Below are 26580 nucleotides of genomic sequence, written 5' to 3' on the forward strand. Positions count from 1 at the left end.
CTTACGAAATATCCCGCCCGCTGGCTATGTTTACAAACAAACCTGTATGAATCCCGCCGGCGGGAGTTGTAGCAACCTGTCCGTAGGCATTTCCCCACCCACCTAGAGAGAGAGGCGCCTGCGCATGCCTCTCCGTTAACTCTTCCTCAAGGATGCTGCTGAATAGTTTATCGCTGTAAACGAGAGCGGATAGTGCGAGAGTGCATCTGGAGGTAAACAAAAAGATGTAGAATTAATCACAATAGACGGGGGAGAAATATTCTCCCGGAGAAAGAGAGACATCGAATTCGTAAGGATTTACTCCAACACGGAACGGGTGATTGCGTTCCAGTTGCATTGAGGAATTCGGTCGCTTCGGTTTGGTTTGAAACTGTGTTCGCGAGCTAATGGTGCGCTTCACGGTTTGGCCGGGGTTTGGCTGAGACTCAAGTGGATTAGCAAGTGAGGCGGAAGGGCGTAGGCTTCCGGAGGACATCAAGTGGTTCAACTTTAAAGCTTCAATTTAATGGTCATTACGGCTGAACAAGTGAAACTCAAGCGTCCTCGTGGGAGCAAAAGCCAATTTGGGTTTGCCTGTGGGTGGGAAGAGATTTGGTGACAGTGGAAGAATGATGAACATTCGAGTGTCTTTACCAGCACATTTCGGATATATTGGAGTCGAGTCCCTGCTGGGAGAATTGCTTGTGTGAATGTAATCGTGATGTGCATGAAGAGTGACAGATTCAAGATAGAAGCATTAAAGGCTATAAATAAATCAAATCATTTCGTTCCGTTTTGGAGGGCTTTGATGGGGAGTCGGAAAATCGAAGAATGTGAATAAAGTGAAAACTCCGGGGGCTTAGTGCTTTGCACTGGATGCACCTTTCTGGATGGTAGAGATGGGACAAATTCTAACTCAAGTGCGTCTCTATCGTACACCAAGCGGATGGGTTTAACGAGCTGCACTGGAGAAGTGTAGTATCTGACGAAGGCATTAAATTAAAATTCAATTACAGAGGAACAGACATTGCTCAAGGGTCGATAGTAAAATCGATAGCCGGTTTTATCGCACTGTAGCTTCATCATTTTCGGTTAAATCTATGAATGATTCATAATGCGGGCCAGATGGGACCAACAGCTGCACAGCTGCAGCGTAACCATGAATGTGTGAAGCATCTGTGAAATGATTTCACAAGAGCACAAAGGACCACCCAGAACCACCCCCTGGTAAAATTATCTGCTCGTTATGTTTTCGTGCTTGTTTGCTGATTGAGGAAGCTGTGCATATTTTGTTGCCGACCGACATTCACTACCTTGAAACAAAAGTTTTCTACAGGAGCCATTACTTACCTGGGTGGGGACGGCAAACGTGGAAAAGGTGCGCTGGGATGGCTTCTACACTAGTTTATGTTTTAAAAATAAAACCCTTTTCTGGTAAATCGCGCGCACAAAAGAAAAAAGCCGATGCCGATACTAGGAAAGTTGATGGACGGAAGGACGGGTAGATGGAGGGATGAAAGTTCGCCGCATCACGATCTTGTATCTGTTATTTTTACCAACTCAAGCAACCACAACAAAGAGAACTGAACTGAACTGTGGGCTGCGTTGGGACTGGGGTTGTGGAGACGCCCATCAAATATTTGATATTTGTGTTACCCATCAAATATCTTCCTTTGTGCATTTCGTTTTCATTTCATATTGGATTGGAATGTTATGTTAGCCTCCTTATTCTAGGGCTCCGTGCTGAAATGTTCGAAAGTATAGTCACAAATTTCTTTTCACAGACAATCGAGGAACGTTTATGAGGAGTAACATCCCAACAAAGATGAAATGATTCATATGTTTGAGATTTCTTAAAGCAAATCAATGCTCGTCATATTGCACTTGAGGACATAAAGATTGAAATCTACAGGGTTCGTGCAAAAAGCAATTTAATTACTTTTTTTACTGAATAGAGGAGAAGCGTCCATTTATTTCACCGAAAAGGTGCAATAGCTGCATCCCAAATGTTGTGAGTACATCCCAATGGCGTGAACGCGTGTCAGACATCTTCGTAGGAAATTTCGAGAGTCATAAACGGTATTACCATCAAAATGTAGTCAAACAAGAATCGAATTGATTATACACTCTGTCCAAATTCTATAAGACCACCCTGATTCTATTTCGTTGCAACACAAACAGTTAGAATTTCAACAAGATATATTCATACATTGCAGAAGGCTTAGAATAATGTATATTTAACATCAATTTCCTTCAAAAGAGTTGGTTGTTTATTTATCTTGCTTAAATATGATAATTTCAGCTGTCCAGTTTCTATAAGACCATTTCAAAATTCATAAGTATTATCAATGAAAATTCAAAACGATCGGCGATTTACATGTCAATAATTGGCAACCTTGGAATTTCGGCTAATAACCTGCAAAATTCGTGTTGGAATACTATTTACCAAATTCTGCTGAACGGATTTCTCGATATTTTTCCATGTTTCCGAAATTGCGACTTTGAGCTCTTCAATCGTGTTATACCGTTTTTCCTTCAGTGTAGATTTTGCGTACAAGGATCCCCCTAAGATTTTCAACAGGATTAAAGTCTGGAGCCGGCCAGTCCAAAAAATTATGTTTTTGGTCCTTAATCCATTGCTTAGTTTTTTTTTGCTGGTATGAATGGTAGCATTGTTTTGCTGGAATGTGAATGTTTTGTGACGATATCTATGCAACTACGGTAGGAGAGAGGATTCCAGAACATATATGTAATCCTTGAATGATGTGAAAGCTGAGCTTTCCGGTTGCACAGAATCGTGCCCAAACCATGCACGAGCCTACAAAGTTCCAGGTTGAAAAATACTGTTCCTTCTTCTGTAAATCACACCAGTACCCGTTGAAACCATCAGTACCATCCAAATTGAACTTTTTTCGTCACTGAAGATAACCTTTACATTGAAAACTTTTCGTTATGGTATATAACAAAATGTATTCTTTTAGAAACATTCTGTGTCTTAACATACCATGCCCCACTGTCGGTTCATGTGAGCTTCAGCAAAACTCAGACGTCTTCCGATGTGAGATGGTGTAAGATGAGGAGCTTTAACCTTTAAAGGCCTCTGTGAGGATTTTCAACCAATCATGCAATGTATGGTAGTCATCAATACCTACACACTAGAAAATAAATTGAAGCATTGCCTGTTTACAATGACACGTGGCAGCAAAATCATCACCTGGTCTTATAGAAGTTGGACAGAATGCTGTACAGCCTTCTCGTTATAATCGGTATGAAATTGAATTGACTTCCTTTGTGTGCACGCAACTAGTACACACAACCCTATGTTCGACACGTTTTCCGACGTGTATTGGCGATAGACAACATGCTTAAAGAACCACTGTTTTGAAAATTCGAAGCTTCGTCGAATTTGTACAATTTGTTATGCCCGAAGAGTGAGCTAAAGGGATCGTTCATTTTTCATTTTTTCGTGACTGATTTTCGTAAGATCTGTCGTTGTTACGGTTTCAACCAAGCGATGAACGTCTCTGGTTATCCCGAGTCAGCCGTCATGAGAAGGCTGTCGCGAGAAGGCTGTCACGAGCAGGCAGTAATCGTAAAACGCATTCTTACGCAGTGTATGCATCCGTTCTTTTTCGGCAATAAGCTTCGGGAAGTGTATTGAACGTATGATTGTGAGTACTTATTGCGTGCACACAGAAAGAGTCAATGAGAGAGCTTCAGTCAGTACGAAACTGAAGCGATAAAGCTGTACTATTCGGACCGTTCATAGAAGCGTTTTTTCCACCCGCACTGAAGAAGCTGACATAGGAAAAACAAGGTGACAGACTACTGTCATGAAGCAGTGCTATCTGAGATTTTCTCATCCGGTTGCCGTAAAAAACTCCTGCCGAGGGATTTGATCTGTCTGTCTCGACGTGAATTTCGTCATCCGCCACCACCCCATCGAACCCACCAGCATGGTCGTGTGTTGGAAATCGGGAATCGTATCTCAACCATCTTGTTTGTTTTGAAATATCGTCACGATTTTGGAATCTCTACCATCTTATAAGTCTAGGGTCTGGGTCATTTTTCAGCTTGATGCATCTTCCAGCTTGTTTGTAACACCTCGGACTGGAGGTTGGAGTTCCGCTTGAAAACGCTGCCCACTCATTTTATCGACTTTTGGCTTTCGATTTTTCCTGATTCAGGAGACATGAGAGTAGTTCTGATTTTCGCAGTACGCAAGCAAAATTTTGATGTGTTGCTCTTCTTGATTGGACGCCATTCCGAATCTTGGTAAGCCGACGATTCATGCTTATGCCTCGCCTACAGTCCGATCGCGGCTGATAATAAATTTCAAGAAGATATCTTTCGTAACAATCATATATCTCTTGGGTACATTATCTTTCAAATGAAGTTCTTCGTTCAGTCGGCAAACAGTTTTTAACACTTAAAACCTTGCACCTCTGACGTAACACTTTTCGAAACTTTGAACTTATATCCCAGTACAGAAACGAAGGACATAGTCTTAGAAAAAGTAGCAACGCAATAAATACTGCCTCTGCTGCAGCCTCGGGATGCGCAAAATCGCAAAATGCCATCTCAGTATTTGCACAAAGCATGGTCAGTGCAGAGCTTTTTCTATATACCACTGCGAAGCAGGCACGCGATAATAGCTCGCTCGAAATACTGTGTCCGTTCTACGGACACTGAGGAAGAATGAAATAAGCACTGCCCCACTTTTTCAACTTATTAGAAGATGTGAAAGTATAAAGCATTGTGATTGCAACTTCGATTATACAGTCTCGCTCCAGCCGGAAGTTAACAGTCTGATATCATACACAGCGGCTTACTTGATACAAAGTGCTGGATGAAATGATGGATATTGCTTGTGTATGTTTACACCACAAGCACACATTGTTGTTGTTTTTATACGTTGCCAAATGTAGATTAAAATAGCTAGCATTAAGTGGTTTTAATGTTTTGTTTATTAGTAATGAGGAATAATGATAGTGGTGAAACAATCATATTGCTACATATGGCCGGCTTGTATATTGTTCTTGCGAGGACACACGCATTTGATGCGTTCTGAAAATTTCAACTCAATGGTATATTTTCGTAGTCCTGCGTCAACAATGCGGTTTTGTCCTGGACACAACCTTCTACAATTTTTCTTTGACAAAAACCGTTTCGTAGCGATACTTTCCACAGAGTTTATCATTGCAACCAAATAGAAGCTGTTGTGCATTTGGTAGCAATATTTTATTATATGTGGAAAACAAATTAAACTCTTTGGCTTCAAAGCAATTCAAAGTTCTAAGAATTGGATTCTTCACAGTAGCTGTTTTCTTCACCTCGTTAGCAGCGATGACAAGGTTTCGGTTTCTTCTTGGCGGCTGTCTTCTCGCTCGACGCTCGACGCCCGCCGGCAATCGATGCTGGGGAGGAGGCGATCTGGCGTAGTGGTAACATCCGTACCTCTCACGCTCAAGGTCACGAGTTCGAATCTCACTCCCGACATTCTTCCAAAAATGGAAGTTAAAAGTGACGAACCAGCCAAAATGTGTTGAAAATCACTATAATACAGAAAAAAAAATCGATGCTGAATCGATGATTACCAAACGAAAAGAGTATCGTGTGTGTGTGGCGGTTGTCTCATTGTCCAACCTATATCTCCTTAAACGGAAATTCCTTTTGGACTTATAATCAATAATATAATTATCAATAATATTGAATATTTTGAATATTTTGGTTTGCCAATATAATTGTCGTCTAGAGGCTTCAGTCCTAATCCCTCTTTTGTTTGCAGTTGTTTGCTGCACACAACTCCCTATAATTTTTTTAGGCGTAGGACTACGTCTTTCATCTCTATACTGGGGTGTAAGTTCAAAGTTGTGGTATTGATGACTTTGAATTACGAAATTGTTCTACTCAAATATCAGTTCGGATATTTTTTTTTCTCTGTATTTTAGTGACTTTCAACTCATTTGGCTGGTTCGTCACTTTGCTTCCATTTTTGGAAGAATGTTGGGAGTGAGAATTGAACTCGTGACTTTTAGCGTGAGAGGTATGGATGTTACCACTACGCCAGATCGCCTCCACTGGTTCAGTTCGGATATAATTAACTCTTATATATCAGTTCGGATATAAATTAACTCTTTTGTCGAAATTTTGGGGGTTCTGAAAATGACTGATGGTTTGTGTGACTTCTTAGAATCAGCAGAAGAAAATGGTTGATTCACAATTCTTTCTTGGCCTCGCACGAACAGTACAAAAGCTGTTAATTATTAGAAGACGATTTGTCAGTGAGAGTGACTTTGTGGAACCCGAAGTTCAACACCGGATTGTTCTTACTGCGCTTTCCATTCAGTCCACATCAAGAGCATTTGTACAACATCGATGTCGGTCCCCGAACCCAAATATATTTATTGTATGATAAGAAAACAGCCGGGAATTCGACTAGAAAGTAGTCATATATCGCAAATCATCCGAAAACAAACCATGTTCTTTTTTATTTCTTTATTTTGTAATTGTCAGTCTCAGTAATTAATGTTTTACTTACAAAAAGTTCTTTATCAGTCCCTAGGGCTCAACGTGTAGCCGAAACATTTTTTATTTGAATTATTGAACTGGCTCCCTGGCCGAGTGGTTTGCTTTACTTTTACCGGTTTGAGAGTTTCGGGTTCAATTATTCGTTAAAATTCTTCGTTGAAGTTTCATGCTTCACTAGCTGACCCGGAAAAGTTCGTCCCGCCCAAAATTTGATTTTTTGTTATCAATACCTTCAAACATTCACGTTTTCTTACTAATCGAACGTTCTTGGGTCCAATCGCAGAACTATTCATTGATTGATCTTCTAATTGACCCTTAACAATTTCCATTTAATGTAAATTTGCTGATACTTATACCAAAACTCGTCATCATAATATAAAATTATTTTCAGTCACAATTCTCGTTCATGATTCTTCAATCACTTGCGAACAACATGTTTCTCCGTTACATGGAATGCATGTTTGATACAGGACATATAATAAAAAACAACAGCTCAAATTGGATGATTGCTTCCTCGAGTTTTGCGCTCACTAACACATTTGGCGATCCATTTTTTTATATTGTAGTAAGACATAAGAGTGCGTGTTTTCGCCTGATTACCATTTCCATTTTGAACAAAGATTAATTTCGTTAGCGCAAACATCAAATGGATGCTTGTCACGATGTAATTGTAGAACATATGGTAATTAAATTTCAGAATTTTCCCATTTTTCTTTTCCGAAAATTTGTAATTGTCATGTTTGATTGGAATATGGTTGGAGAGGAGGAAGGGGCGTCAAACCACCTTAAAAACATTTTTTGTACCCACAAACCTTCACATGCCAAGTTTGGTTCCATTTGCTTGAATAGTTCTCGAGTTATGCAGAAATTTGTGTTCCTTTTTTATAGCAGCTTTCCTTCAGGGCAGGGGGAGCGATCTCGAACTTTCGTAAGAACTTTCCCCGGCCCTTAAAACCTCTGCATATAAATCTGATGATCGGTTCAGTAATTTCCAAGTCCATAAGAATCAGACAGACAGATAGAAATCCATTTTTACATAAGAGAAGGGTGGTAAAGACGGACACCTTAAGTAAAAGTTGATTTGTGAAATGTGAAATTCACATTTTCTCTTTTTATAATAAAATTCGTTTTCGAGGCAGAAATTTTGCAAAATTAATGTGCATCTTTAAAAAAAAAGAGTCGGGAAAGATGAACACTTGGAGGGAAAGATGGACACTTGGGGTGGGAAACATGGACACTAACTGAAAAGTTAAATTTTGGAATTCAAATTGATGTACTCAATAATTTTTGGAGGTCATCAAATAAGCCTTAAAATTATTCAACAAAAACGCTTGACTAAAATCACCTAGAAGATCCTTGTAATTTTTTTCATGCCTGATATCTGTAATGACAGATTAGGATTACGTTTTAAAAACTGCTAAGCCAAGCTTTCCCAGCCATCTGAGTTGGTTTGTTGAACGAATTCTTCAGTCCGTTTTCCGCTAGTTCGAAAGTCATGGACTTCCCATAGAATATCCCCTCTTGGTCGAGGGGATGTCGCACTAGTTCTTGTTCCTACTGTTGACTGGAAACTGTCGGGAGTGGTCCTAGTTGTGGTGAAAAATTTGAATTTTTAGTTGTCGTATGAGTGTTGTTCTTGGAATGCTGAAATTCAACGCAATTGTGCTCCCTTAACAGCTTTATAGCCTCTTCTACCCGTTGGCTTGTTCATGATATCCAGTAGCTCTTGCAAACGAAGTTAGGGGGTATCTGTTAATAAAAAAGGAGGAGGTAATCAAATTGTTTTCAAAACAAAATGATCGTCATTCCCTTCGTTGGAGTATCTCCCCAATTTCTGGAGTGAAAAGGAAAAAATTACCGCTGACTCGATAAAATTTAAGGAAACGATAAAATGATGATAATACACTGTCGTAACGAAAAATACCCCAAAAAATTACTCGATAATAATGAGATCCTTATTTTCTGCAGACGAAAATTTACATCGAGCTGCTCTTTGTAAGTTACTTTTTTGTCTTTAATTATAATTTTTACAGAAGGTCACCTAGGTGTGTACAGTATGTACACACCACACCTTTCTGTTTCGAATTTCTTTCGAATTATCTGTTTCGAAAAACGTGATATAAACGAAACATTTTCAGTGATAAAATCGAGAGTGATATAAATGAGACGTGATAAAAACGCCCAGTGATATAATTGAGACTTTACTGTATTATGCAAAAATCTAGATTTTAGGAAAAATATGAAGAAATATAGCGCTCTCTAGCCTAAAGCCATGAAAACGGAAACAAAATTCAAAAGTTATTATTTAAGATTAGCTAATTAGCTTCAATTTGATATGTCGATCATCTAAATCGGTTCAGTAGTTCAAAAGTTGTAAAAAAACATTTTTGAAGAAAAGTGAATTTTTCGGATCACCCTAAAATGGAAATGAGCATTCTAATGAAAAACTAAAAAATACGGGTCTAATATTTTTCGATAAGGCAAAACTTTCAATTTTAACAAACATCTCAGAACCACTATATCGGTTTGGCATGGAATGGCTGTGTATATAGATTTGTTTTATGGAAATTGTTATATTTTGGAATGATGGAAGTTTTGAAAAAGACAATTGTTGTCAGTTTTTGATTCTGGAATAACTGGAGTCATGTTCTGTAAGAATGAATGTGAAAAGTTTAGCCTCGGAGCGCAAGAATAGATGGCTATTAAGACATAATCTCCTGTAACGACATCCTGTCCTAGCTTTAATCGCCCTGTTCTGAAGAAAGCTTCCAATCGCGAGGGAAAGTCATGGCCACCCTGACCTAATTAGACGTCTTTTAGCGTTGCATGGAATACATGCTTTCGGTACACCCACCATCGTATCAAACGTTACAATTGTGTGTAAATGACGCCTCTCCGCAAAGGTTTCAAAATTTCCCATCTTAACCCTCCACCACCCACAGCGGTGCGGTTGACGGTTGACAAGCAAACGAGCGAGCGAAAATCAACCAGGCAAACGGCACACGGATGAAGGGTTCATCTCAAACGCCGTGCAGAAATAAATCGCATGTTTCAGCGGAACCTTTCACTAAGGAAAAAAAAAATTCTTCATCGCTCGCCTCCCTTCCTCATCCGGTATCCTGGCGGATCGCGTTTCCTGCATCGCGCATCCGATAGTGCCGCTCGAAGCAGTTTCCAGTTAATAACGGGCAACTCTCATTTCTCATATTGGTGCCCCGTATTTGCCTTACGCCCATCCGAACGTCCTTCCGTTCGTTCGTTCGCTCGTCTCAATGTTTGCTGGAGTGCTAAGCCTAGACTCGTGGATTCCAGAACGGCTATCACATCGTGCTCCTTACAATCCCATTAGAGTCGATTTAATATTTACTCTATGACATATTTCCAATCTATTGTAGTAGTCACGTACGGGCCGAAACGATGGGTTGGGAACTGGGAAAGAGCACTTGCCCGGAAGGTGGTTGTTTGTCCTCCCGTATGTGAAATAGAGGTCAGTCCGGAAGCAATGGCACAGATCATATTTGCTGGCTTTGTTCTCGTGGCGAAGCGGGATAAAAGGTTCTCCTCCGGTGAGTTAGACTCGACAAACGCTTACGCTGTCGAGTCGATGCATCTCTCGAGCGTAAGCACGTGCTTTTCGGTGGCGTTTCGGGAGAACTGATTCTCTCCGTGGATCTCTTCTCGGCGATGGTTGAGTGTTTGTGGCGGAGGCTGGTTCTATCGCTCTGGCGCCAAAGGCGCACAGTTTAACTCTATCGTTTGTGTTGAAAGGATGCTCCTGTGTTTTGTTATCAAAGTGAAACGTGCCTGTGAGTGATAATTGAGTGGAGGAACAAGGGTCAAAGAATCATTTCGATGCCGACAATGCCTTTGCGGATAGCATTTATCCTCTTATGGTTGGTGTGGTTTACGGAGCTTATGGGTGGCGCGTCGGCAGTGTCGTCCTCGTGGGAAAATTTTGAAAATTTCACCCGTGGGATGGAGTATGTGACGAGAGGCAGGACACTGCGAAGCATTGATAAGTCCGTACTGCTGGTGAATGACACCAAGGTGTTGAATAGGAATTCTATTAATACGTTTTACGAACGTACGAGACCCGCCAGTGGGAACAAGCGCCTGCGGGAAGTATCCATTCTGGGACTGTTCGAGCTTAGCACCAGACACGGGATAAGAAGGGAAGGATACAGCGAGCTAGCGGCTGCTCAGCTGGCCGTTCAGCACATCAATCGGAGAGGATTGCTGTTGGGATATACGCTGAAGCTGTTGACGAATGATACCGAGGTTTGTATTTCGTTCGAATTGTTCTGTTTGAAATCCGATGTTACACATTCAGAAGCCAATTGTTCGTATCCATGAATTGTCATTATTTCGCAGCGCCATATACAGATTGGGAAACATGACACCGCTTAGTGTATTTGAGGATTCCCTGTATTTTTAGTTCTTGTTAGTAGGGACCGATTTTAGATACATATCTTCTCTATTCATTCATTTCTAATTTTGTCATTCATTATGCACGATGAAATTTCATTCAATATTAGGAATAATCAGATATAGGTAAAAATAGTAGAATTCCTTTATAAATTAACAATAGAGTAATTCCAAATGAAATCGACAAATGACAAAACATGAGTATTTTTGATTCGAATGAAAGTGTGTATTCCGTTTGGGTTAGAGGAAATATGAGTTTTCCACAGCAATTGGGAATTTTTTTGACTCAAGCGTAACTTTTGAAAAGGGCGTATCGTTTTGAGTAAGAGAAATCTTTGATAATATATATTAGGCTGTCAAAAAAGTCCTGCGGTATTTTTTTTTAATTTTCATTTGTTCATAAAATTAGTTACAATCATCTGTTTTAAGTCAAATATGCGCCGTTTTGTTCGATGACTTGTTCCCAACGAGATGCCAACTTCATAATACCCCTATTATAGAAGCTCGCTTCCCAATTTTCACAGGCCTCTTTTGAGGCTAACATCTGACTACCTAGCTCGTTCGCCATGGACAAAAACAGGTGGTAGTCACTTGGTGCAAGGTCCGGACTATACGGCGGATGCAAAAGAACCTCCCATCCGAGCTCCCGGAGCTTCTGGCGCGTCACCAAAGAAGTGTGTGGCATGGCGTTGTCCTGATGGAAGACAATGCGGCCTCTGTTTATCAAAGATGGCCTCTTCTTCATGAGTGCTACCTTCAAGCGGTCCAGTTGTTGGCAGTACAGGTCCGAATTGAGCGTTTGGCCATAGGGAAGCAGCTCATAATAGATTATTCCTTGCCAATCCCACCAAACACACAGCAGAACCTTCCTGACCGGTCATGAGGGCTTAGCCACCGTCTGAGTCGCTTCAGCGGGCTTCGACCACGACCGTTTGCGCTTCACGTTGTCGTAAGTGACCCACTTTTCAACGCCAGTCACTATCCGCTTCAGAAACGGGTCGATTTTGATGCGATTCACATGCGTCGATACGATCAAAGATGTTTTTTTGCGTCAACGTGTGAGGCACCCATACATCGAGCTTCTTTGTGAATCAAAGCTTCTTCAAATGGTTAATAACGGTTTGATGACTTATCCCCAGCTCTTGTCCGATGCTACGGCTGCTACTATGCCGGTCTTTCTTGGTTAATTCAGCGATTTTGTCGCAATTTTCGACGACAGGCCTTCCGGAGCGTGGCGCATCTTCGACGACCTCTACACCAGAACGAAAACGTTAAAACCATCGTTGTGCGGTGGAAATGGAAACTTATCGGGTCCATAAACTGCACAAATTTTATTGGCAGCTTGAGATGCATTTTTGCCTTTGTCATAGTAGTACTGTAAAATATGTCGGATTTTCACTTTATTTTGCTCCATATTTGCGACACTATAACTCACGAACGACTTAACCAAATAAAACACTGTCAAGGACTATATTATAGCGAGGACTCAAAAACTATGAGTCGTACCGATATAGTGTCTTAGAAAGAGTTCTAGAGTATTGATGGTTGAATATGAAAAAAATGTACACTGAGAAAAAAAATTAGTACTCTTTTTTTAATTCACAAAATAAAAATTCAATTTGCAAATATCCAAAATTCATATTTTTTAGTATTTTTTTAACTTTTTCATACATAATAGAAGTCATGCAGAAAATTAAAAAAATGGGCCCTAGATGGTAAAACTATTTTTGACGAACTTTGTGGAGCATCGAATTTTTAGGAATTTTCAAAATTTCGAATTTTTGTATGTTAACAATCATTTTTAGCCACAAATTATGAATCCTGATGTGATCTAAAACAAAAAAGGTTATTATCAATCTCCTTCTAAATGTAGCCATTTTCGAAATATTTAATGAAATATTTCAAATTTATTGTTTTTTTTTATAGTAAGTAATCCCTTTTAATATGTTTGTCGTGTTATACCGTCATGTTCATGAAATTTTATGAATTTGCTTATAATTTTCAACAACTTTTCCAAATACAACATCATGGTACATTTTTTGACTCAAGCGTAACTTTTGAAAAGGGCGTATCGATTTGAGTAAGAGAAATCTTTGATAATTTATATCTCAAAAAAATATGAGTCGTACCGAAATTGTGTGTTAGAAAGAGTTATAGAGTATTGTTGGCTTAATTTGAAAAAAATATACACTGAGAAGAAGAATTAGTACTCTTTTTTTATTTACAAAATAAAATTTTAATTTGTGATATAAAAAAATATGTATTTTTTCAATTTTTTTCAATTTTTTAATATAAAATAGAAGTCATGTAGAAAATTTAAAAAATGGGCCCAAGATGGTAAAACTATTTTTGACGAAATTTGTGGAACATCGAAATTTTAGGAATTTTCAAAATTTCGAAATTTTGTATGTTAGCAATCATTCTTAGCCACAAATTATGAATTCTGATGAGATTTAAAACAAAAAATGTTATTATCAATCTCCTTTTAAATGCATATGTTTGTCGTGTTATACCGTCATGTTTATGAAATTATATGAATATTCTTATAATTTCCAACAATTTTTTTGATTTATTTTTTTTTTCCAAAATATATATTTTTATCAAGGCTCATATGGCGTTAGCCTGACGGGGCCGGAGTTCAATATTTTAACAATTTTTCTTATTATCAATGTTAGTAATATTTAACCGATTACTCGCGGTCGGCTCGAGGTTAGAATTACAAGTGTTCTCGTAATTGGGATGTTGCTGTCTCCGATGCTCTGTACGTGTGCCCGACACGGGATACTTCCTATTGGGATGCAGCTGACCATTAATCAGCAACGCCCCCTAGTATGTACCCCATATCTTGCGTGGTGCGTCTTCTCGACTCGAGGAATCCGGGATAGAATGGTCACTAGCCGGCGCAATCATCAGTTCGTGTAGAGTTGTCATGAGCGGTACAACCTTTGGCTCTTATTGAATCATCAGTGGACTGCACATCCTTTGGCCCGTGTATCTGTAAAGAGTGTGTGTATGTATTGCCGCGACTAAGTAAAAGTTTATATATCGGATAGGAGGGATATGAAACAGGGACACAACGAAGGAAACATCATTAAACGTTGACATCGGCGTTTCTGAGGAATAGGTATAGATGAAGCAGAAGATCAGGATCACGGCTACCTAAGATATCCCGGACGGGGATATCCGATTGTCTGCCTTGTGCTCTCAGTGAGATGCATGGAACCGGATACACGACCAGACAACATGCTCGATGTCGTGGTAGCCATCGCCACAATCACAAAGATTGTTTGCTGCGATGCGATAGAGATGCGCGTTTAGGTTGTAGTGATTGGACATGAGCCGAGATATCACGCGAATGAAATCACGACCTACATTCAATCCCTTAAACCAAGCACTCGTCGAAACCTTAGGGATAATCGTGTGTAACCAACGACCGAACTCATCTTCACTCCACATGCGCTGCCAACTAACGAGTGTGTCCTGACGAGGAATGTGAAAAAATTCATTATAGGCAATTTGCCTTTCAAAAAGTGTACCTTCTGAAGCGCCCACCATAGCTAGCGAATCCGCTTTCTCATTCCCCGGAATCGAGCAATGAGAGGGAACCCATGCTAAGGTAATCTTGAATAATTTTTCGACCAAAACACTCAATAGATGTCTTATTCTTGTTAGGAAATAAGATGAGCGTTTATCAACTTTCATTGAGCGGATTGCCTCTATTGAGACTGTCTGAAAAAATAAAATAATGGTCGATGGGCAGTGTTTCAATGATCCCTAGAGCATAGTATATCGCACCCATTTCCACACGGAACAAGGATCTTTGAGTTTGAAAGAGGCACTGGAATTTTCATTGAAGATGCCGAAGCCAGTGGACCCGTTTATGTATGAACCGTCAGTAAAGAACATTTTATCAGATCCAACTTTCCCATATTTTTCCGAAAATATCGACGGAATAACATTGGAGCGTAGGTGATCTGGTATTCCATGGATTTTTTGTCGCATGGACAGATCAAAAATGACAGAGGAATTGCAAAAGTATGGGAAGCAAACTTGGTTGGAGATGCCTGGTGAAGGGTGCACGTCGTGGGTAAGGTACTCATGGTATAAATACATAAAACTTGACTGAGGAGTCAGTTGTAGTAGATCTTCGAAGTTATCAATCACCAATGGATTCATGATCTTGCAACGAATGAGAAATCTGTAGGATAATTCTGTGAACCGAAGAGTAAGTGGGGGTACTCCTGCCAAAACTTCGAGACTCATCGTATGTGTCGAATGCAAACACCCCATGGCTATACGCAAGCAACGATATTGTATCCTCTCCAGCTTGAGAATATGAATCCTGGCAGCTGATCGGAAGCAAAAACTGCCATATTCTAACACTGACAATATCGTTGTTTTGTACAACTGAATGAGGTCTCCTGGATGGGCACCCCACCATGTTCCGGTTATTGTTTGGAGAAAATTGATTCTTTGCTGGCATTTCTGTTTCAAATACGCAATGTGTCTCCCCCAGGTACATTTATAATCAAAATATACATCCAGGTATTTGAAAAACATAGAGTGTTGGATCGTTTTGCCGGATAGGTAAAGCTGGAATTGGGCGGGTTCGTGCTTCCTAGAAAAAACGACCATTTCAGTTTTCTCCGTAGAGAATTCGATACCCAGCTTGAAGGCCCACGTGAACAGATTGTTCATGGTATCTTGCAACGACTTTTGCAGAGCGACGGGATTAGTACCCGTGATGGAAATAACTCCATCGTTTGCAAGTTGTCTCAGCGTGCAGTCTCTAGTTAGACAATCATCCATATCATTGACGTAAAAACTGTACAAGAGGGGGCTTAGGCAGGAGCCTTGCGGTAGGCCCATAAAACTGTAACGAGAAGATTTTGAGTTGCCATGAGAGAAATTCATGTGCTTTTCTGACAGTAAATTGTACAGGAAATTATTCAGAATTGGTGAAAGTCCACGATTATGAAGCTTCTCTGAGAGAATTTCCATGGAAACTGAATCAAATGCCCCTTTGATATCGAGGAAAACGGAAGCCATTTGTTCTTTGCGAGCAAATGCGATTTGGATTTCAGAAGATAGCAGCGCGAGACAATCATTCGTCCCTTTACCTCGGCGGAATCCAAACTGCGTATTTTTTTTTGATTGATTGAAGTTTGTATTAAGATAAAAAAGATTTTTTAGTTTCGCTGCGTTTTGTATTAACCCACATGTTTTCCAATGTTTCGTAACTTAACTCCTAAACGTATGTCTTTACCATAACGATGTATTCGGAAAAGTTGTTGAAAATTATAAGCGAATTCATAAAATCACATGAACATGATGGTATAACACGACAAACATATTTAAAGGGCCTATTTACTATTAAAAAGACAATAAATTACATATTGCAGTCAGTTATAAATTATAAATTGCAGTCAGAGCGGATCATATACCATTTAGCATGGCGAAATGGCTCTATATCATGTGCAGACAGAGTGGACCATGTGACAATCATTTGTATATTGAACTTAAATAATATCCAAGCGCCGAATGCAAACCAACAAAACATTTTCTTGAAGCTAAAAGGTACCTTGTCAAAATGTGATTGAACCCGTTAGGCTGTGCACATTCTGAGTATAATTTTCATAGCAGCTCTAATTTTCATAGCAGAATGGCCCACTTTGACTCACAAATGTTAATTGATTGAGAAATATTTCAAAATTGTTCAGTCATAGTGAACCAACTCTTGAAAAATGCTTCATTTGGTTCAGTCAGAATGGACCATGTACGTATATGCGGCCAAATAACTGCCTTTTTTGGGATGATACTTGATTCTTTTTACAACTATCATACGTCAAAGTATTACCAGAGAGTAGCTAACATTTCTGAGAACAATACTGAACGAAAAAATTAAATGCTTTGAAAATTGCTGAGCATTAAACTTTATGTTCGTTTTTCTCAAAATCATAAAAATGTCGCATGGTCCGGTCTGACTTAGCACCGACCATATGAGTCTTGATAAAAATATTAGGTTGGGGAAAAAGTAATCCACTATTTTTGGGTGAAATTCAAAGCTATTTTAATATGCTTCGGATTTTCCGATTTGGGTCAAATATGAACCGTTTTGTTGTAAAATTTGTTGCCATTCTTAAGGTAGCTTCATACTATCTCTATCACAGAGGGCTCGGTCCTTGTTGGCGAAAAACTATAGCAATAGGTTTTTACAAGAAAAGGTGGTAATCGCTTGGTGGCAGGTCTGGACTATATGATGGATGCATTGAAACATCCCAATCAAGCTCCCGGAGTGGTCTTGAGTTGTCCTGATGGAACACAACATCTCCTCTATTGGTCAATTCTGGACGTTTCTTGTTAATCGCTAGCTCCAAACGGTCCATTTGTTGACATTAGAGATCTAAATTTAGTGTATTTCACTAAAAAAAATTTTTTTTAAAAGAATTTTTTTTCAATATATTAAATTGCATGTATTTTACTGTTGCCAGTCAACGCGAAAATAATGAATAACTTTTTCCCCATCTTAATATATATTTTGGAAAAAAAAACATAAAACGATGCCTCTTAAATAGAAGAATCTTCAATAAGAATTAGCTTACTTGCAAAAAAAATCTACGCCCTTGCGAGTGGCCTTCCGGCAGTTGACCGGAACATCCACCATGGCGTGTAGGCATGTTTTTGGGTTATTTCTTCGTTTTATTTATCAATTCCTTCTTAGTTTTCGTGATAGAATTGTTGAAGTAGATCTTACGCTTCAGGTTTGTCCAGAAATTCTCGATGGGACGGAGCTGGGGGACGACGCCAGATCCGGCCAGAACACCGCGTCTTCTCCCTTATGGTAAATCTTGATAAAAGGCGAAACTTCCGGCACGTACTTCGTACTATAAATTTCCCCGTTCACGCCCAGTTCGGAGCTAAAGTAGAGCGGCTTTGACATCCCATTCTGGTTGATTGTCAGCCACAGCAGCTCCTTCTTGGGGAACTTGGCTTGTGAAATAAACTTCATTTCGGAGCTTACTTCCTTCGTGAGGGAAGTAAAATACGAAGTACCCTACCAGTCGTTGCCATCCAGGGTGAGATAGGTCTCGTCGTCCATCACCACCGCCACGGGAAAATTGACTTGACCTTCTTATGCAGCCGCTGCCGCTGCGTCATTGCCTGCAGCTCCGAGATCAGTGGACTAGACTTCCGTTTCCTGACATGTATTCGGCGTCCACAAAGTGCCGCACGATGTCCGTTTTCGGAGGTACCGTTCTTCTAACGCGCACACTTCTGAACGGAGTAGCTTTATTGTTTTCGCCAGCACGATTAGAGTTCGACTGATAGAGCTGTCAATTTTTTTCTTCTGGCTCATGGGTTACTAGGATTGATGCTGCATGGGTAGTTTTGTCAGTGCGTGTGAAAGTAAACCCATGAAAAATCGGCAGTATTTGTCCATTGTTTTAATGCAAACGTTAGGTTTGTTGGCTGCAATAACCACAGCATTCAATTTTGTTTTCAGCTTGTTTGGGACGGCCTAACAGTTTTTCAACAGAGTTGCATGGGATGGAATCGCAATCAGAGAATGAATGAAGTGGCGCTCTAGCATCGTTTTCCTGAACTATATCGCTCGAATTGATCGTCATGGATTGCAACATATTGGAAGAAGCAACTCGCGAAGAGTTTTTCGTAGCAATAGAAAATAGCGTTGACTGCGACAGAGTTTTTGCTCTCATGACCAATGACATCATGTTCCGATTACTTCTTACTGTTATGAGTCTATTCCGGGCAGTATTGAATTTGGGCTGATTGAAAACGGTGAGAAGAATGTGATTAAAAGAAACCTTTCTCTTTCATTCAAACAGCATCTGCAGCAGTAAAACAGATGTGATAACAAAAAGGTTCAACGGAGGTTTGCGCAAATAAGCGCAAACGCAACTGTTCTGACTGTTGTTTCCCGACTTCTATCTGTGCTACTACCCAAGATTGGATAAAGACTAATAACCTAATTAAGAAAAATTAAGAATCTTCGATATTTGAATTCGAATGTAAGGGTATTGGGTTCAAATAATAAATAGGAAGAGACATTCGTGCTTCCGCTCATCCACCACATATGCAGAAGAGACAAGCTCAGATTTCTCCAAGTGAGTTTCTGTTGGATCAGAACTTCGAATTATTGAAACACATGGCTTTCTTAACAATCGCAATCAGTACCGTGCTTATTGTTAGAACGGTTGTTCGACCTACACTTTGTCAACAAGTTGCCACAGAGTGCAACAACAATTTTCAAATATTTTGGAGGTAATGTAAATTTGTAAATTTGCATCCTAGAATTTTGTTGTTGACACAATGACACTGCATCACAGAATGCAGATTATAACCGGGAAGCTTTATCGTGAAGAGAAACATTGAAAATAAAACATCAACAACCATCATAAGGCAGGTGTGGGGGTTGGGAGAATTAATGACGACTGATTCATACATTCACATTATGAAAGGATACCCAAGACAGTCTTCGCGATTAAAAAAAATATGCTCAGTTGCAATTCTAATACCTCACGTTCTTCTTCTTTTTCTTCTTCTTCAGGGGTACTAACTTTTATAGAGGAACTACACCCAAAGTTTATTTTTAGCACATGTTATGGCATCCCGATTTATTACATTAAATGAGCCGAAAATTAACATAAAATGTTCTACTCCCCAATACGGGTATATCGTTTGTATTATATATATGCTAGAGCCAATATGAGCAAGCGAAACAGGAGACACATTTAAATGAAAGCAAATGAAAGCTTTTCGTATAATTTGCCAAATACACGGCCCAGACAGAGAAAGATATATTCTCGTTCATGTTCTTCTTTATCCTCTTAGAAAACACTTTCCAAATTCATTTTATAATGAGGTGTTATATTATCACGCTTTTATATATCAGGGCTCGCAGTTATATGGATAACGTGGTTGTGTGAAATATCTTTGCATTCCAGCCGGCCTTTGTTCGATCCCCGTTGACGTCGTATGGGCTTTTTTTTGACACAATCCCAAATTAAATGGGAAAAGAAAACAGAAAGAGGTGTTTGCTCACATACATACAAACCTTTTTTAAGCTTTTAAAATATCTCATTATATGCGTATTTGACCCTCCAGCACACGAAATGGCATTATTTCTGCCAACGATGAAATGTTTTCAACCAACGCTAGTTTGGGTGTAGTTTGGGTGTATCTTTGATTGCCTACCGCATCCATGTGAAAATGCCATTTTCAGGAAGTAATTTATCAATTGAAAACGTACATTTTTTTAGAGTTCCCGCTGAATATAAGACTAATGTGATAGGGTGCAATGAATATTTGTGAAATAACGTCGAGAAAGACGGATAAAAGTGATATTTCCATGCGCCATTTTCACTCACCCACGTTCATAGAAACAAACGAAGTTTCATTATTTTAACGTTATGAGAGAATAATTGCCAATTATTTAAAATTTCACCGAAAATGATACTGCTTTCGAGAACTAAGCATAGGACTGCTCTCTGGCCTTTTTTACCACATAAATAATCGAAATAAGACGCGATACAGTTGTCATCTGTTAAGAAACAAACAGACATGCAGCCGTGAGTTTTTTTTTTTTTATTAATTCGTTTATTTTTACAGGCTCAGTTACTTAAGTTTAAAGGAGCCGAATTCTTAAATATCATTTTAAAACTATATATATAAACAATTTTCTTACATCTATGGTTAGTAAGGTGGGAACCGTGAGTACTTTTAACATTGTTTTGTTTCTTTCATATACATTCCATATTGAATGCAAATAATTACGACACGATATTTTGCTTGCCAATACTGATATACTTTGCCTACTGCTCCACCACGATATGTATCTCATTGAGAGAAGCGTATGATAGGCTGTTCAATATAAAACTGTTATACTCAGTTATAGGGTGCTTCAGTTGGGATCTAAATTGCGCTAGTAGTTCAGTTATCGCTCGGGAAGCTGCTCGGAAATTCGTCGCATTGTCGCATTCGATAATCGTTGGCTTCGAGCGTCGCGTGATGAACCGCTATAGAGCCGAAATAAATGCATCAGTGGTTAAATTTTGCCAATAATTCGATATGAATAGCCTTTGTAGTTAGGCACACGTGAATGGCGACATAATATTTAAACGGAGGAGTTTTGCGGCCAACGTGACGATAGAAAAAAGGTCCACAGAGGTCTAAACTTTATCTCAAAAAGGGGTAAGTTGATGTGACGCGTTTTGCTGGGAAGATCTTCAATTAGTTGATGACAAATCTCAAAATGTGCAACTAAAGACACCAGTTTGACGTCAGAGGATCGTAAACAAAAAATGGGAGTAATAATGCCGATTATAGCTCCAGTAGAACTAGAGAGATCCTTTTCTGTTTTCGGGTATTTCCCAGTGGTGCTAATTTCGATTTTGGAGTTAGAAGTTTCTCAGAGGTGTCCCCACTGGTCGACACGATGCATGCCCAGTAGGCTCTTTCAGAGGCATGGGACAGTAACTGTGTCCACTTTGGCGAGTTGAGAGCGAAACTGTAGCCAACTTTGTTGGATTTCATTTTCTAGGGGTTCATCACAGGAATGTTTGCTTCGCCATAGATCCTGGACGAATATTTTGGATTTCCATTATCCACAATTAGCGACTTCATCATATGTCCCACGATTTTATTTTAGTCTTATCGATGCCCTAGACTAATGAAGGAGAGGTGTGATAACTGCTAACTGATACTTGAACAATTATTTTATTATTTATTATTATTGAGTCACTGTATATTAAATTTGAATATTCTATGCAGAACGATACAGGCTGGTTGGATATGGAAAATTTTCCAGTTGTTATGAGATTATATTCTAGAGAAATACTTACACAGTTTGTAACTTGGTACTTTAGAAACTGAATATGGTCATTTATTTATTTTTTTCTGTTGAAGATTGAGCGTATATCCACCGATTTGTTTTCTTGGTCTCGTAAAGATTTGAATCATTAAGAAATTTGCAGTCCGTTCTTCTGTAATCATAGATATTATATAAAAACAGGAAGTGTGTTATATCTATGGTATAACCGCAAGGGTGACGTAGGACTATCGTTGATTTAGAGATCATTTGTATGAAGTTGAATCTGAATTCATTCTGAATGAATGAATATTTGGAGAACTTCGAAAACGAGAGCGTCACGTTGGAGGCACAAGGTTTTATGCATCCAATATTGGATACGGAAATATCCTACTGATGGGGAAGAATAATCTTCAGAAGCTATCCTGTTGATTGCGATTGATTGAAAAATCACAAAACCTAATGTATTTGGTCACAGTGTTACATGGATAGAAAACATTCAAATAAACTCTTTCACATGAATGTATTTCTAAATTCCTAGAGGAACTGGCAGATTATTTTCCGGATCTTTCTCGATCCAAACGGAAAGAATTCCGTGCGTGTATGTGTGTGTGTGTAGCGGCAGCTTCGAGATCTTCCCGGGGAACCGTTTGTAGCATCACTCTCCTCCTGATGGATTCCCTTCTGGCCTAAGGTGCACAAACAGGCTCTTGGTGACACCGTTCATCCGCGCTTTCATGATAAATGAAGAGCTTCACCACAACAGCGACAACATGCTCCAATCGCTGTTCAATTAGAACTGAGTGGATTTCTTCTTCTTCTTCTTTTTGGCTTTAAGAGGGTTTAAACTTTTCAGTTCATTCGCCTCTACGTAACTGAGTGGATTTCCGAGCGCCGCTCGCTTATATACCGATTGGTGATTTCAATAGCCTGTTTTGAAAGCAATTTTAAGACTATTGAAACAAGTTTTTGGATCAGAAAGTAACAAGTATAGAACGCGTAGACATTTTATCTTTCGAATGGAGTGTTTATCATACCATTTCGTTCAGTTGTTTAGGAGCTATTAACACTCAAAATCTCGGTCTTCGGCGTAACGCTTTCGTTTTCGAAACTTTGATTTTACACCCCAGTATAGAAATGAAAGACGTAGTCCTACGTCAAAAGTAACGATCTTGCTAAAAACTATTAATTTCGTTGTTCGTTTTCAGTCGGATCCTGGCGTAGGAATTGACCGCTTCTTTCACGCTCTGTACACCCATCAAGACAAACGAATCATCATGATACTAGGTTCGGCCTCTTCGGAGGTTACTGAAAGTTTAGCAAAAGTTGTTCCATACTGGAATATAGTGCAGGTCAGATGACCAGGCTTCAATTTCCATTTGGTAGGTTAATAATCTTTTCTCGATCATTTTCCAGGTCTCATTCGGTTCGACATCCCCGGCGCTTAGCGACCGCCGAGAGTTTCCACTGTTCTACCGAACGGTTGCACCGGACTCCTCGCATAATCCAGCACGGATCGCCTTCATTAAACACTTCGGGTGGGACACGGTTGCCACATTCGCGGAAAACGAGGAGAGCCACTCGCTGGCCGTGAATGATTTGGTTACTGAGCTGGAACGAGCCAACATTACGTGCGCGGCGACGATTTCCTTCGCGGAAACCGATTTCAAGGAACAGCTCAAGCTGCTACGGGTATTGTGTTGCACAGCCACCCCCTCTCCAAATTCATTCCTCCTTCTGAATAACCATCTTGAGTACCCGTGTCAAACACTCACCACTCAGTATGAATGCAGCAAAGTAGAATTTCCTTCCGAAGTAGACCCTTCTCAGTAGTGTTTTGTAGTGTGTTGTTCCCATTTCTGAACTGTGATGACACTCTGTTGACTTAGGTAAGCTCTAGGTTGTAAGATCCTGTATAGCTTGTTGTTTTCATGTCTAGAGATGCTTGTTGTTGATAAAGTACTGGGCGACCAAGTCACTGATGTTCGTTCTGTTTCAGGATAAAGACATCCGAGTGATCATCGGAAGTTTCTCCCACGAAATGGCGTCTCGAGTATTCTGCGAGGTTTGCTCTCAAGATTCCATTGTGATCTCTTCAAATCGCTAAACTGTTTTCTATCTGTTAGGCCTACAATCTGGGGATGTTCGGAGCTGACTACGCTTGGATTCTTCAGGATATGCACATCTCTTTCTGGTGGCTGACTCACACCGCCGCCTGTCCTGTCTCAACGTTATTGAAGGCCGTTGAGAATATGCTGCTAGTTTCGAGTTACAACAGTATCGTGGGGATGGGTACCACTCTTAGCGGATTGGTCAGTATTCACTCCATTATCTAGAACAGTTTTAAACCTTCGCAACTTATTTCAGACCAACGAGCTCTTCGGCCGGAAGCTACTGGAAATGAACGTCACCGACGGGATCTCGCAGTTTGCTCCGCAAACCTACGACGCGGTTTGGGCGATCGCACTCGCACTCCGTGGAGCGGAGCGAACTTGGACACAGATTGCGAACCCGAACCGCACTCGGTTGTCAAATTATGACTACACTCGGTTTGACATAGCCAAGGAGCTTCTGAGGCAATTCGATAGTCTCAAATTTAACGGCATCTCTGGACCGGTTTCGTTCGATGGTGCGGATCGCGTTGGAACCACCTCGTTTCATCAAATCCAACGTGGGACACTGCGATTGATCGCATTTTACTATCCCAAGAATGAGACGTTGGATTTCAGCTGTCCCAGGTGTGCGTCAGTTCAGTGGGAGTCTGGACAAGTGCCGATTGCGAAGAGAATTTTACGACTACGCGTGGATACGATATCTCCGCTGGTGTTTTACACGGTGTTGATTCTTGCGATCGTAGGAATTGGAATTGCACTGCTATTTCTGGGATTGAATCTTCACTTTAGGAAACTCAAGTATGTGTAAATCTTTTAAGAAATCATCATATGATATGAAATAAATTTTCGTTTCAGGGCCATCAAATTATCCAGCCCGAAGCTGAGTACAATAACAGTTTGCGGCTGCATTCTGGTTTACATGGCAACGATTCTGCTGGGTCTGGATCATTCCACGCTACCCTGGTCATCTGTAACTTTCTCGACGATCTGCATGGCTAGGATCTACTTTCTGTCGGCCGGATTTTCGCTTGCATTCGGATCGATGTTCGCCAAGACGTTTCGCGTGTATCGATTGTTCACGTACAGCGGAGGGGGAGGTTTATGTAGAGATAAAATTCTACGGGACACTCAGCTCATTTCGGTGATAGGGGCATTACTGCTGCTGGATGCATGTGTTGTGTCATTCTGGATGGCTGCAGATCCTATGGAGCGACATCTGCACAACCTTACACTGGAGATCAGTGGCACCGACAGAAGTGTGGTTTATCTACCCCAGGTGGAGTTGTGCCGATCGAGACACTACGAGAGTTGGCTCGGGATGTTGTACGCATATAAGGGTCTTCTGTTGATAGTTGGTGTGTACATGGCCTGGCAAACGAGACATGTTAAAATTCCGGCTTTGAACGATTCACAATACATTGGAGTTTCGGTTTACAGTGTTGTGATCACCAGTGCTAGCGTTGTTGTTCTGGCCAACCTGTTGTACGAAAGGGTTACCTTGGCTTTCGCGATCACTGCTGGGTTCATACTCATTTCTACAACCGCGGCCCTGTGTTTACTGTTTCTCCCCAAATTGAAGGGGATCTTCGAGCATGGTGAAGTGTATGACCCCGTGATCCACAGTATGGGTCTTAAGATAGAAAGCAATACGCGACGATTCGTGGTGGATGATCGACGGGAGTTACAGTTTCGAGTGGAAGTTCAAAATCGAGTTTACAAGAAAGAGATCGAGATACTGGACGCAGAAATTGCTCGACTGGAAAAATTGCTGGCCGAACGAATCTCACGATCATCATCGCGATCGTCCGATCTAAACATCAAAGTGTTGGGCTCTCCTGATAACTTCAGTAATGTTTCCTCCCGGAAACCAAGTACAACAGGCGCTCTCCCGATGCTGCTGCTGTCCGTCTTGCCACCCATAATACCTCGAGCTAGTTGGCCATCCGTTGATCCTATACCGTCGCCACTGAAGCGCAACCTAGCATTCGGATCGCAGCCAAGATTCGAAACAAATCGGTTCACTGCAATGCGCCCTTCTGTTGGCGAGGAAAATGGTAGCATAATTGGTCGCATAAGGGCATTTTTTGGATCACGCATTCGTAAAACCGTATCCGTATCGGCTCTCGGAGGGCCGAATCCCACATCACGTCCGTCAAATTTGACTATCTTCGCGGAAGTGGAATTCGAGGATGAGGTGTCGATCGAACGTGGTGCACCGAAGGTCTTCACTGTCGAGCAGCGGTCAAATGAAGGCTACCGGTTGGCAGGTTCGGAGCCACGGGTTAATTTTGTGCTTCCGCCGAAAGCAGCGAACGGTAGCCGACGGTGCTCGATGGCTCATCAGCAGTCACAACCGACGCTTCGCGAGCGGGTAAAAGGATCGCCGAGATTTCCGCACAGGGTTTGTCCCACCAGCAGCATGGTTAAAAGCTGCGAAGTTCTGCAGAGGCAACATATCGACCCGAAGGCGAAGTGGAAGTCGATGGAATCGTTTTCGAAAAGCAGTGGACAAGGTTAGGATTGCAAATTACTTGAATTGGGGAAGAGGAGGTAGACCAAAGTGAAACAATGACCACACGTTAATCGGTTAACATTAGGCAATAGATTAGTACTGCGTGCTGTGTTCGGTAGAGCAATAATGTCAAATTAACAGTCTATTGTACGGGTGAATGATTGTTCTATTTTCAAATAAACCTAGGTGTT

General features: G+C 40.5%; 1 protein-coding gene across 13 annotated transcripts; it reads left to right on the top strand.

Annotated features, from left to right (window-relative positions):
• Positions 1–339: 339 nt before the first annotated feature.
• LOC129775603 (gamma-aminobutyric acid type B receptor subunit 2) lies at positions 340–26580 on the top strand. 13 transcript variants are annotated; one of them, XM_055780521.1, is made up of 9 exons: positions 346–1357; positions 9906–10076; positions 10279–10788; positions 22972–23115; positions 23180–23455; positions 23763–23828; positions 23890–24075; positions 24131–24675; positions 24733–26580. In XM_055780521.1, exons 3-9 carry the CDS (start codon positions 10363–10365, stop codon positions 26393–26395), a joined length of 3306 nt encoding a protein of 1101 aa, XP_055636496.1. In that variant the 5' UTR covers positions 346–1357; positions 9906–10076; positions 10279–10362; the 3' UTR covers positions 26396–26580. The 13 variants fall into 13 exon arrangements, with proteins under 13 accessions (XP_055636507.1, XP_055636496.1, XP_055636498.1 ...); XM_055780532.1 differs by lacking the exon at positions 9906–10076 and having other exon boundaries at positions 340–441; XM_055780523.1 differs by lacking the exon at positions 9906–10076 and having other exon boundaries at positions 346–1206.

The sequence above is a fragment of the Toxorhynchites rutilus genome, chromosome 3, assembly GCF_029784135.1.
Source record: "Toxorhynchites rutilus septentrionalis strain SRP chromosome 3, ASM2978413v1, whole genome shotgun sequence".
NCBI classification, from domain to species: domain Eukaryota; kingdom Metazoa; phylum Arthropoda; class Insecta; order Diptera; family Culicidae; genus Toxorhynchites; species Toxorhynchites rutilus.